Below are 13,079 nucleotides of genomic sequence, written 5' to 3'. Positions count from 1 at the left end.
GATTTCTACAATACCAGTTGTAGAGTTCCAACGGACATTTGATTCAAGCGGTGATTTAAAATGCTTGAAAATATAAAAGGTTTTACTTCCATGTCATTTTAAATGTTTATGTTGTTCAACATTGCTGGTTTGGAGTTTATATGACATCAGGAAAAGTTAGGGAGATGGTAAGGCGTGCTACAGAAGGGCTGTAAATTGTAGTGTCTCTAGCTATAGGTCTTGTGCTTGGGGTGCTGCCTTGTCTTCAGCTGGATGCTGCATGGCTTGTTTTAATAAGAGTTATGTTTCCCACAGCCTGGCCTTTTGCCATTATTTTGCTAGTTTAGGATTATGAAGGCAACAAGTTATTTTGTAATTTAGTATCTAGTTTGGTTTGTAGCCTCTGTACCCCAGGAAATAAGCAGTCAAGACTCGCTATATTACATCTTCTGTGTAGAATCTTTCCAAGTTTTATTTCTGGTTCTTAAAATGGCGATTGTGCCAAGTTCCTATAGAGTGTTGTTGAGGATTACAGGGAATAATGTATCTAAAACGTTTGGCTTGGTGGTGAGCACACAGTAAATTTGAATAAAAAGTTACTGTTTTTCAGCAAGTTCTGTATATCCACAATAATCCCCTGCCCTGTTTTGACTTATTTCTGGATCTCATTCTTCAGAAGCAGTCACTTTCAACTCTTAGGTGTTTCTTCTGCTATTTATGCCCTCCCTTCCCCCTTTTTTTCTCAGTTTATATTTATACTTTCTCCTTCTGTCCCCCCAGTCTTATGTAATAATTTTTGGTTAGATCAGTATTTACTGTTCATATTACAACCATATAAATTTTACTCACAGTTGAGCCATGCTGCCCTTTTTTTTGGACTTAATGTTTTTTTTCACAGTTGCTTAAGTTGCTTTGTACCCCCACTGATTCATCTCTGTACTTTTTTTTTTGAGGAAGATTAGCCCTGAACTAACATCTGCCACCAATCCTCCTCTTTTTGCTGAGTAAGATTGGCCCTGAGCCAACATCTGTGCCCATTTTCCTCTACTTTCTATGTGGGACGCCTGCTGCAGCATGGCTTGATAAGTGGTGCCGTGAGTCCACACCTGGAATGTGAACCGGCGAACCCTGGCCTGCCAAAGCGCGGCGTGCAAACTTAACTGCTGCACCAGCAGGCCAGCCCCCATCTCTGTACTTTATTTCATATGTGCAAAGTACCTTCTTAGGATGGTCAAACCCTCTCTTGTCCTGCTCCGGTTAGATTTGGTTGCTCTATGGGCCTCCTGCACAGCTGTCATCTTGATGTTTTTGGCTGCCATTTGGGGGAACCTCCTCTCTCCTGGTTTGGACCCCCTTGTTAGTCTCAAGTTCTCAGCAACCAGTGATCTGTTTTCTGTCCCTATAGTTTTGTCTTTTCCAGAATGTCATAAAAGTATGATTATACAGTATGCAGCCTTTCGAGTCGGGCTTGTTTCGCTTAGCGTAATATATGTGAAACTCATCCATGTTGTTGTGTGCATCAGTCGTTGATTCCTTTTTTATTGCTGAGTAATACTCAGTTGTATGGCTGTGCTTCACATTCTTCACCCTTTGAAGGGCATTTGGCTTATTTCCAGTTTTTGGGAACTGTGAATAAAGGTGCTATGAATATTCAGATGATTTTTTAGAAAAGTGGCCTATAGCCATCCCAAGCTAAAAGGGGGCTGAGAAATTGACTATTTAGCTTTCACCCTCTTTAAAAGAGGATGAATGGCGAGGGAATAATAGTATGTTGTGAATGGATTTTGGGAGGTAGTTCATGTCAGTTGCACATGGCCTCTTCTTGGTTTGTTCTTTTGTTTTTGTCTGTTCCAGGAGCTTTCTGAGTTTATGAGATACTGCATATGTGAACACAACTTGTTTCTGCCTTCACATTGATGAGTGTTTTGCTGAGTGTAGAATTCTAGGTTGGAAAGTAAACTTTTAAGGCATTGCTGCACTGCTTTTTAAAATCGGGGTAAAATATGCGTAACAAAATTTACCATTTTAACCATTTTAAAGTGTATATTTCTCTGGCATTAAGTACATGCATGTGACTTTATGACCATCCCCACCATCTGTCTTCAGAACTCGCTGTCTTCCAGATGGAAACTCTATACCCTTTAAAGAATAACTCCCCATCCCCCTGTTTCCAGCCTCTGTAACCACTAATTCAACTTTGACTATGAGTTTGACTATTCTAGGTAACTCGTATAAGCAGGGTCATAGAGTTTTGTCCTTTTGTGACTGGCTTCTTTCACTTGGCATAATGTCCTCAAGGTTAGTCCATGTTTTAGAATATGTCAGAATTTTCTTCCTTTTTAAGGCTGAATAGTATTCAATTGTATGTATATACCATGTGTGCTTACCTGTTCATCTGTTGATAGGAGCTTGGGTTGCTTCCCCTTTTTAGCTATTGAGAGTAATGCTGCTATGAACATGGGCGTACAAATCTCACTTCAAGACCCTACTTTCAGTTTTTTGGGGTCTATACCAAGGAGTCGAATTACTGGATCAGATGGTAATTCTATTTTTAATTTTTTTGAGGACCTGCCATACTGTTTTCCATAGTGGGTGCACCGTTTTGCATTCTCACCAGCAGTATACAAGGGTTCCAATTTCTCTGCGTCCTTGCCAAAACTTATTTTCTATTTTTAATTTTTCATTATAATAGCCATCCTAATGGGTGTGAAATGATATTTCATGATTGTTGTAATCATGTTTTAATGGCGTGTTATATTTAGTCACATGCTTGGCACTTAGTATATTTGTTGAATAAATAAATGAGAATTATGTGCACAATTTTCTGGTCTCCTTGGAAGATTTATTGTTTAGAAGTGGTTTTTGCGTTTAGGTATAGCTTGTTCCTGGACATCGCATTTTGAATTGGTTTGTTGCCAGGCCAGATCTTGGCTGGATACAGTGTTGCCTTTAGGTTTAAATACCAGCTGCAAATGGGAAGAGGCAGATAAAACTATATATAGTGATAAAATAATTGCTGGTTAAAAGCGGTAATATTTGAGATTTCTGTTTAGAATTACTATAATCGTAAACCATAGACTTTTAGATTGCATTAGTAAAGTTGGCTTAAGCACTGCCAGGAAAAATCTAACAATGCTTACGGGTTGTTTCTTGAGAATTTGTATTCTAGAGAACCTTTATATTTTACCTCATGTTCCCTCCTTATCCCTGAGTTTTGTCCTTGCCTTTTACTGTGATTTGGAAGTTATGCTTACCATGCCTGCTTTCTTGCAGATTTTCTATTTTGTACATACGTTATTTTGTATATACTGTATATGATGACTTCGGTGAGCAGTGACCGGTTCCGAGGTGCACGAGAAAAAACGCAGATTTCAGTGACACAGGCAACACAGCTACAGAAACAAGTAGTGCAGGTAAGTTTTGTGGAACTCTTGTTTACCTTGTTTAGAATTACAGAAATTAAGGGAGCACATATGCTTTAATGTTCTCGTTTGTAGGAAACCTTAGGATTTTTTTTTTTTAAGATTTTATTTTTTCCTTTTTCTCCCCAAAGCCCCCCAGTACATAGTTGTATATTCTTCGTTGTGGGTCCTTCTAGTTGTGGCATGTGGGACGCTGCCTCAGCGTGGTTTGATGAGCAGTGCCATGTCCGCGCCCAGGATTCGAACCAATGAAACACTGGGCTGCCGGCAGCGGAGCGTGCAAACTTAACCACTTGGCCACGGGGCCAGCCCCGGAAACCTTAGGATTTTGAGCCCTGTTTTTAACAAGTAGGTAGTATTTAATAGAAAAGAGGAAATGTCATTGATTCTGGTACAGTTGGATGTTGCTCTTAACTATTTAATCCTATACTTTTCCCTGCTACCTATTAGCATCAAGGCCCTCTCCTTTCCTTTATTATTAATCTAGGAATTTCCCTGGAATGTAATAGCAAAGTCCAAATATGTGGAGAAGTAATACTCTGAAGTAGAGAAGAGACTTACAAAAAGGTGCCTTTTTCAAGCATCATTACCTGGGAAGAGTGCTTTAATCTTAGAAAGGCTTTTAATTAACAAGGCCCATTGTATAACATATTGAATGTTACATAGTCCCTCCTTCTCAACTTGTTTGCATTATTATTTTAAATGAAGTGAGACAATCCAAATAAAATGCTAAGCACAGTACCTGGTACGAACTTGAGCATTCTATTAATGTTATTGACTAGATTGGCAAACCCTTTTTCAGAGGTGCTATGGGGGTAAATAAACTTTATGCAGTCCATAATAATTTCGGATTGGTGATTTAAATATACTTTGATAGCTAATTACAAGTCCTTTTTTTTTTTTTTTTTTTTTTTTTTGCTGAGGAAGATTTGCCCTGAGCTAACATCTGTGCCAATCTTCCTGTATTTTGTATGTGGGTCTCTGCCACAGCGCAGCTGTGATGAGTGGTGTAGGTCTGTGCAGGCCCCACAAGTACTTTTTTTTAATTAGTTCCAATCTTTATTGTATCTCTCAAAGAATATTACATGGAAGTGTTTTTTTTTCGTTTTTCTTTTTCTCCCAAAGCCCCCTGGGTACATAGTTGTGTATTTTTAGCTGTGGGTCCTACTAGTTGTGGCATGTGGGATGCTGCCTCAGTGTGGCTTGACAAGTGGTGCCATGTCCATGCCCAGGACTTGGACCGGAGAAACTCTGGGCCACCAAAGCAGAGTGCGCAAACCTAACTACTCGGCCATGGGGCTGGCCCTTGGAAGTTTTTTTTTCTTTTTCCCCCCCTACAAGTGCTTTTTGATAATCATTCATACCTAGGTGCCTGTTGATATCAAGGGGCACAGGTAGTAGACTCTGCTTAATTGTTGTATCACATTTTTCAGTATAAGGTTAGCCTTTTATTTTGCTGCTCTCAACAGATATACATCTCTGCTTTTCTGTGGTTGCTCCTAAATACATTTACTCTCATAGATATTTATTCACAACTAATCAAGAAAGACTGTCTGTTATTGGAAAAATTTGGACTATTGGACTAGGTCCTCCCTTTAAAGATGAATGCTTAAGAAAATGTTTGTTTATGAATAGCCTCTTAGCAAAGAAGTAATACAAGTTACGAGTAATCACAGGTGCAACCCTGCTAGTAATCACAGAAATATAAATTAAAACAAAGACATTTTATTTTCTTATCAAATCACTAACAATGAAAAGTGTGATTTTTTTTTGAAGGAGGCCCAAATGAAATGTTAAGAATGTAAAGTGTCTCCATCTCCCACCCAAATAAAGTCCTTGGGCTGATTTCCAGAGAATAAAGTCTCCAGACTGGAAGACGGAGGGCTTTGTTCCTCCTGAGGCTTGTCACTGATAGTTTTTCCATAGGCCTTTTGGGCATGGCTCATTTTATCTAATTAGAAGAAAAAGCTGCCCACTGAGTTGTAGAAGGGTTCCTAGACACTTAGATTCCTAATTTTCCTTTTTAAAAAAATATTGTGAGAATTTCTCAAAAAAGCAGTTTTAGTAACATTCTGGGAAATATTTTCTTTCTTTTTTTGAGGGGTTATTTATTTTTTTCATTTCTCTTTTGTTCACTTTTGCATCTTAAGATGTCAAAAATCCTTGACTTTTGACCTAAGTCTAAAACTTATTCCTTTGCTCAGGCTTGGGGCATTTTTCTTTTTTTATTTTATTGAGGTCATATTGGTTTATAACATTGTATAATTTCAGGTGTACATTATTATATATCAGTTTCTGTATAGATTGCATTGTGCTGATCACCAATAGTCTAGTTTTTATCTGTCACCATACATATGTGCCCCTTTTCCCCTTTTGCCTACCCCCTACCCCCTTCTCCTCTGTAACCACTAATCTGTTCTCTTTATCCATGTGTTTATCTTCCACATATGAGTGAAATCATATGGTGTTTGTCTCTCTCTGTCTGGTTTACTTCACTTAACATAACACCCTCAAGGTCCATCTATGTTGTTGCAAATGGGACGATTTTGTCTTTTTTTAATGGCTGAGTAGTATTCCATTTTGTACACACACACACACACACAGATACCATGTCTTCTTTTTTTTCCCCTCCTTCTTCTTCTCCCTAAAGCCCCGAGTACATAGTTGTATATTCTAGTTGTAAGTCGCTCTGGTTGTGCTTTGTGGGGTGCCATTTCAGCATGGCCTGATGAGTGGTGCCATGTCCAAGCCCAGGATACAAACTAGCAAAACCCTGGGCTGCTGAAGTGGAGTGTGTGAACTTAACCACTTGGCCACTGGGCTAGCCCCCACCACGTCTTCTTTATCCATTCATCAGTTTATGGGCACTTGGGTTGGTTCCACATGTTGGCTGTTATGAATAATGCAGCAGTGAACGTAGGGGTGCATAACTCTCTTTGTATTGTTGATTTCAAGTTCTTTGGATAAATACCCAGTAGTGGGATAGCTTGATCATATGGTATTTCTATTTTTAATTCTTTGAGAAATCTCCAAACTGTTTTCCATAGTGGCCACACCAGTTTGCATCCCCACCAGCAGTGTATGAAGTTTCCCTTTTCTCCACATCCTCTCCAACACTTGTTAATTCTTGTCCTGTTAATTATAGCCATTCTGATGGGTATGAGGTGATATCTCACTGTAGTTTTGATTTGCGTTTCCCTGATAATTAGTGACGAACATCTTTTCATGTGCCTGTTAGCCATCTGTATATCTTCTTTGGAAAAATGTCTGTTTATATCCTCTGCCCATTTTTTGATCAGGTGGTTTGTCTTTTTGTGGTTGAGCTGTATGAGTTCTTTATATGGTTTGGCTATCAACTCCTTGTTGGATGTATGACTTGCAAATATTTTCTCCCACTTGGTGTGTTGTTTTCTCATTTTGTTCCTGGTTTCCTTTGCCTTGCAGAAGCTCTTTAGTCTGAAGTAGTCTCAGTTGTTAATTTTTTCTTTTGTTTTCCTTGTGTGAGTAGACATGGTATTCAAAAAGATGTTGTTAAGACCGATGTCAGAATGTACTGGCCTATATTTTCTTCTAGGAGTTTTGTGGTTTCAGGTCTTACATTCAAGTCTTTAATCCATTTTGAGTTAATTTTTGTGTATGCAGATTATAGTCTACCTTCATTCTTTTGCACGTGGCTGTCTGGTTTTCCCACCATTTATTGAAGAGACTTTCCTTTCTCCATTGTGTGTTCTCAGCTCCTTTGTCTAAGACTAGCTGTCCATAGATGCGTGTGCTTTCAATTCTGTTCCATTGATCTGTGTGTCTCTTTTTGTGCCAATACCATGCCGTTTTGATTACTATAGCTTTGTAGTATATTTGAAGTCAGTGATTATGATGCCTCCAGCTTTGTTCTTTTTTCTCAGGGTCGCTTTGGCTATTTGGAGTCTTTTGTTGTTCCCTATAAATTATATGATTCTTTGTTCTATTTCCGTGAACAATGTCATTGGGATTCTGATTGGGATTGCGTTGAATCTGTAGATTGCTTTAGGTAATATGGACATTTTAACTATGTTTTTCCAATCCATGAGTGTGGAATATCTTTCCATTTCTTTATATCTTCTTTGATTTCTTTGAATAACGTCTTATAGTTTTCCTTGTATAGGTCTTTCACCTCCTTGGTTAAATTTATTCCTAGATATTTTATTCTTTTTGTTGTGATTGTAAATGGGATTGTATTCTTGAGTTCTCTTTCTGCTAGTTCATAATTAATGTTTAGAAAAGCAACTAATTTTCCTAAGTTGATTTTGTACCCTGCAAGTTTGCTGTAGTTATTATTTCTAATAGCTTTCTGGTGGATTCTTTAGAGTTTTCTGTATATATAATCATGTCATCTGCGAAAAGAGTTTTGCTTCTTCTGTTCCACTCCCAATACCTTTTATTTCTTCTTCTTGCCTAATTGCTCTGGTGAGAACCTCGGGTACTATGGTGAATAGGAGGAGTAGTGAGAGGGGCACCCTTTTCCTGTTCTTGTTCTCAGAGGGATGGCTTTCAGTTTCTCACCATTAAGTATGATGTTGGCTATGGGTTTGTCATATATCGCTTTTATTATGTTGATGTGCCCATTATATTGAGAGTTTTTATCATAAATGTATGGTGGATCTTGACAAATAGTTTCTCTTTATCTATTGAGATGATCATATGACTTTTAATCTTCATTTTGTTAATGTGGTTTATCATATCGATTGGTTTGCAGATGTTGAACCATTCCTGCATCTCTTGTATAAATCCCACTTGATCATGGTGTGTGATCCTTTTAATGTATTGCTGTATTCATTTTGCCAATATTTTGTTGAGGATTTTTGCGTCTATGTTCATCAGCGATATTGGCCTGTAATTTTCCTTGTTTGTGTTGTCCTTGTCTGGTTTTGGTATCAGGGTAATGCTGGCCTTGTAGAAAGAATTAGGATGCGTTCCATCTTCTTCAATTTTTTGGAATAGTTTGAGAATAATAGGTATTACGTTTTCTTTGAATGTTTGGTACAATTCTCCAGAGAAGCCATCTGGTCCTGGAGTTTTATTTTTTGGGAGGTTTTTGATAACTGTTTCAGTCTCTTTACTTGTGATTGGTCTATTCAGATTCTCTATTCTTCTTGAGTCAGTTTTGGGAAATTGTATGAGTCTAAGAATTTATCCATTTCTTCTGAGTTGTCCAATTTGTTGGCATATAGTTTTTCATAGTGTTCTCTTATTATCCTTTGTATTTCTGTGGTATCTGTTGTAATTTCTCCTCTTTCATTTCTAATTTTATTTATTTGAGCCTTCTCTCTTTTTTTCGTAATGAATCTGGCTGAGAGTTTGTGAATTTTGTTTATCTTCTCAAAGAATCAGCTCTTAGTTTCATTGATCCTTTCTCCTGTTTTTTTTAGTCTCTTTTTCACTTATTTCTGCTCTAACTTTTATTATTTCCCTCCTTCAGCTGAATTTGGGCTTTGTTGTTCTTTTTCTAGTTCTGTCAGGTGTAGTTTAAGATTGCTTATTAGAGATTTTTTCTTCTTTGTTGAGGTAGGCCAGTATTGCTGTGAATTTCCCTCTTAGTACCGCTTTTGCTGCATCCCACAAGTGTTAGTATGTTGTGTTTTCATTTTCACTTGTCTCTAGATATTTTTTGATTTCTCCTTTGAGTTCTTCATTGATCTAATAGTTGTTCAGTAGCATGTTGTTTAGTCTCCACATACTTGTGACTTTCCCAGTTCTTTTTTATTTCTTTCTCTTTTTTTGAGGAAGATCAGCCCTGAGCTAACATCTGCCACCAATCTTCCTCGTTTTGCTGAGGAAGACTGGCCCTGAGCTAACATCCATGCCCATCTTCCTCTATTTTATATGTGGGATGCCTGCCACAGCATGGCTTGACAAGTGATGTGTAGGTCTGCACCCAGGATCCGAACTGGTGAACCCCAGGCTGCCAAAGCAGAATGTGCAAACTTAACTGCTGCACCACGGGGCTGGCCTCTCCCAGTTTTTTTCTTGTAGTTGATTTCTAGTTTCATAAGCATTATGGACGAAAAGATTCTTCATATGATTTCAATCTTCTTAAATTTATTGTCTTGCCTTGTGTCCTAACATATGGTCTATGTTTGAGAATGTTCCATGTGCACTTGAGAAGAATGTGTATTCTGCTGTTTTTGGTTGGAACGCGCTCCATATATTAAGTACATCTGGTCTAGTATTTCATTTAAGGCTACTGTTTCCTTGTTGACTGTCTGTCTGGATGATCTATCCATTGATGTAAGTGGGATGTTGAGGTTCCCTACTATTATTGTATTGCTGTCAGTTTCTTCATTTAGGTCTATTAATAGTTGTTTTATTTACTTTGGCGCTTCTGTGTTAGGTGCATATATATTCATAAGTGTTATGTCCTGTTGGTGGAATGTCCCTATTATCATTATATACTGCCCCTCTTTGTCTCTCATTGTCTTTTTTTATCTTGAAGTCTGCTTTGCCTGATATAAGTATGACAACACCTGCTTTCTTTTGCTTGCCATTTGCTTGGAGTATCATGTTCCATCCCTTTACTCTGAGCCTATGTTTGTCTTTAGAGCTGAGATGTGTTTCCTGGAGGTGGCATATTGTTGGGTCTTGTTTATAATCCATCCAGACACTCTGTGTCTTTTGCTTCGAGAATTCAGTCTATTGACATTTAGAGTGATTATTGATATATGTGGGCTTAGTACTGCTATTTTAGCTCTTGTTTTCCATTTGTTCTGAATTTCCATTTTTTCTCTTCCCTTGTATTTCTGACTGCCATTTCAGTTTGGTGTTTTTCTGTGGTAGTTTTCTCTTTGTTTATGATTTGTGGCTCTGCCTTGATTTTTTGTTTAGTGGTTACTATGAGGTTTGTGTAAAAGATCTCATAGATGAGATAGTCCATTTTCTAATAGCCTCTTATTTCCATTAGTGTAAGCAAGTTCTATCCCTTTCCTCTTTTCCTTCTGAGTTATTGTTTTCACAGATTATTCTTTCTTGTGTTGTAAGTTTGTGACTAAATTGAAGTGTTCATAGTTACTTTTGATGCATTCTTTCCCTTTCCCTTAATAACTAACCTATTCTGATATAGAGCTGCAGTTTTCCTAGTCTGTCTATTTACCTCCTTGCTAAAGGTTTTGTAAATATTTCCTTTTTAGTCTCAGATGGGAGGGCTCCTTTCAATGTTTCTTATAAGGCAGGCCTAGTGGTGATGAACTCCCTCAGCTTTTGTGTATCTGGGAAAGGTTTTCTTTCTCCATTGTATCTCAAGGATAGTTTCTCGACTGTATCTCAAGGATAGTTTTGCTGGATAGAGTATTCTTGGCTGAAAGTTTTTGTCTTTCAGTATTTTGAATATATCATTCCATTCTCTCCTATCCTGTAAGTTTTCTGATGAGAAATCTGAAAGCCTTTTAGGGCTTCTTTTGTAGGTTGTTTTCTTCTGCCTTGCTGCCCTTAATATTTTTTCTTTGTCATTGACTTTTGCCAGTTTTGATAGTGTATGCCTTGGAGAAGATCTTTTTTTTTTGGTGATGAAGATTGGCCCTGAGCTAACATAGTGTTGCCAGTCTTCCTCTTTTTGCTTAAAGGAGATTGTCCCTGAGGTAACATCTGTGCCAGTCTTCCTCTGTTTGCTGTATGGGATGTTGCCACAGCATGGCTTGATGAGTGGTGTGTAGGTCTGTGCCTGGGATCCAAACCTGCAAACCCTGGGCTGCCAAAACAGAGCATGTGTACTTAACCACTGTGCTACCGGGCTGGCCCCAGAGAAGGTGTTTTTACATTAATGTAATTAGGAGTTCTGTTGGCTTCATATACTTGTAAGTCCAGTTCTTTCCCCACATTTGGGAAGTTCTCAGCTGTTACTTCTTTGAACAAGCTCTCTGCTCCTTTCTCCTCTGCTTCTCCCGCTGGAATATCTACAATCCTTATGTTGCTTTTCCTGCTTGAGTTGGATATTTCTTGAGGAATTGCATCATTTAAAAAAAAAAACTTAGGTCTCTTTCCTCGTCCACCTGCAGCATTTCTATATTTCTGTCCTCTGAATCACTGATTCTGTCCTCCATGACGTCAGGTCTATTTTTTATGGGTTCTAGGTTATTTCTCATCTCATTAATTGTCTTCTTCCTCTCCAGAATTTCTGTTTTTCTTCTTTTTAGAGTTTTAATTTCTTTGGTGAAGTATTCCTTCTGACTCATTAATTTTATTCCTGAGCTCATTGAACTGTTTTTCTGAGTTTTCTTGTAACTTATTGAGTTACTTTATGATAACTCTTTTGAATTCTCTGTCATTTAGATTGTAAATTTCTGTGACTTCAGGATTGGTTTCTGGAGATTTATTCTTTTTTTCTACTCTGAAATGTTAATGTAGTTCTTCGTGGTGTTAGACGAAGTGATCCTTTGCTGCCGCATTTGTGGTAGTATCAGGTCGCAGATTACGCCTGCCACCACTGGGGTTAGGGGACAGGAGCTGTGTCTTCTCATCTCTCCCTGTCTGCTAGAAGTTGAGCCAATAGGGCTTCTCTGCGTTTGCATTCTGCATGCAGCTACTTGGCAGGTCATGCATGCATGCACACGCAGGCGGGGCCTCTGTGCTCCAATGGCTGATCAGTTTGGTTTGGGACCTCTGCCATTGGCTGGGGACCAGTCAAGCTTGTGCACTATGTGGGGTGGGGTGCTTTCTTGCATGTGTGGGCCAGCTCTGTGCTTGTAGGCGGCTCAGATGAGCTGCTGTGCTTGGTGGGGGGCGGGGGCACCTTCATGGCGGCTGAGCACCACTTGGTGGAGAGTGTTCCCACAGGTGGGGCTGCCTCAGCATTATGGGCACTCTCATGGGCTGAGCTACAACTTGCAAAGTGTTCTTGTGGGCTGGACTGCCCCCGCCTCCTCTTATACTCACACCAGCTGCTATGTGAGCACGTGCAACCTAGATTGCTGCCACCAGGGTGGAGGAGGGGTGCACTCACTTATTTCGACTGCCTCTCTGGGATCCAGTCCACCCACCTTCAGATGCATGGCTGCATGGATCTGTCAGATGTCTTGTGCTGTGCAGGGAATCCTCTGTTGATTAATGAATAGCCATTTAATTATAGCCTAGTGGTGAGACACAAAGGGAACAGCTCACTCTCCCATGATCCTGACATCACTCTGCAAAGTACTTTCTTTTTCTTTTTTTGAGGAAGATTAACCCTGAGCTAACATCTCCGATCCTCCTCTTTTTTTTTTTTTTTTTGCTGATGAAGACAAGCCCTGAGCTAACATCTATGGCCATCTTCCTCTACTTTATATGTGGGACACCTTACCACAGCATGGCTTGCCAAGTGGTGCCATGTCTGCACCCAGGATCTGAACTGGCGAACTCTGGGCTGCCATGTGGAATGTGCACACTTAACTGCTGTGCCATCGGGCCAGCCCCAAGGGAAGCATTTTCTAAGAAAGTTGGGAGTGAGGGGAAGGCTTTATTCCATGAAATGTTTATTGCTCTGCACATGTCCAATGGTAGAAGTGTTGAAGGCCGTGAGCTCTTTTGAATCAGAAACTTGGGTTTGGGCCCTGGGTCTGCCACTTTACCTGTTAGATAAATTACTTAAGTCTCTTTGAACCTCAGTTTTTAAAAAAACTTTTCTTGAGAATTAGGGAAAGGTTTCAAGGGTAGTACACATCATTCCTGAATATC

At 39.1% G+C, this 13,079-nt stretch overlaps 1 protein-coding gene across 5 annotated transcripts in view; it reads left to right on the top strand.

Moving 5' to 3' along the window:
• Positions 1–13,079, top strand: part of UBAP2 (ubiquitin associated protein 2) — a 118,832-nt gene that overhangs the window by 32,615 nt on the left and 73,138 nt on the right. For 3 of the 5 annotated variants that reach the window (XM_044756816.2, XM_014838477.3, XM_070495901.1), the window contains exon 2: positions 3,253–3,392. The exons of the other annotated variants lie outside the window; for them this stretch is intronic. In XM_044756816.2, the coding sequence (XP_044612751.1) occupies positions 3,294–3,392 (99 nt within the window). In that variant the 5' untranslated portion in view covers positions 3,253–3,293. The remainder of the gene's footprint in view (positions 1–3,252; positions 3,393–13,079) is intronic. 5 annotated transcript variants of the gene reach the window in all.

Source organism: Equus asinus, chromosome 23 (genome assembly GCF_041296235.1).
Source record: "Equus asinus isolate D_3611 breed Donkey chromosome 23, EquAss-T2T_v2, whole genome shotgun sequence".
Taxonomy (NCBI): Eukaryota; Metazoa; Chordata; class Mammalia; order Perissodactyla; family Equidae; genus Equus; species Equus asinus.
Note: the sequence above shows the minus strand (reverse complement) of the source record. Positions and strands in the feature narration are given on the sequence as shown.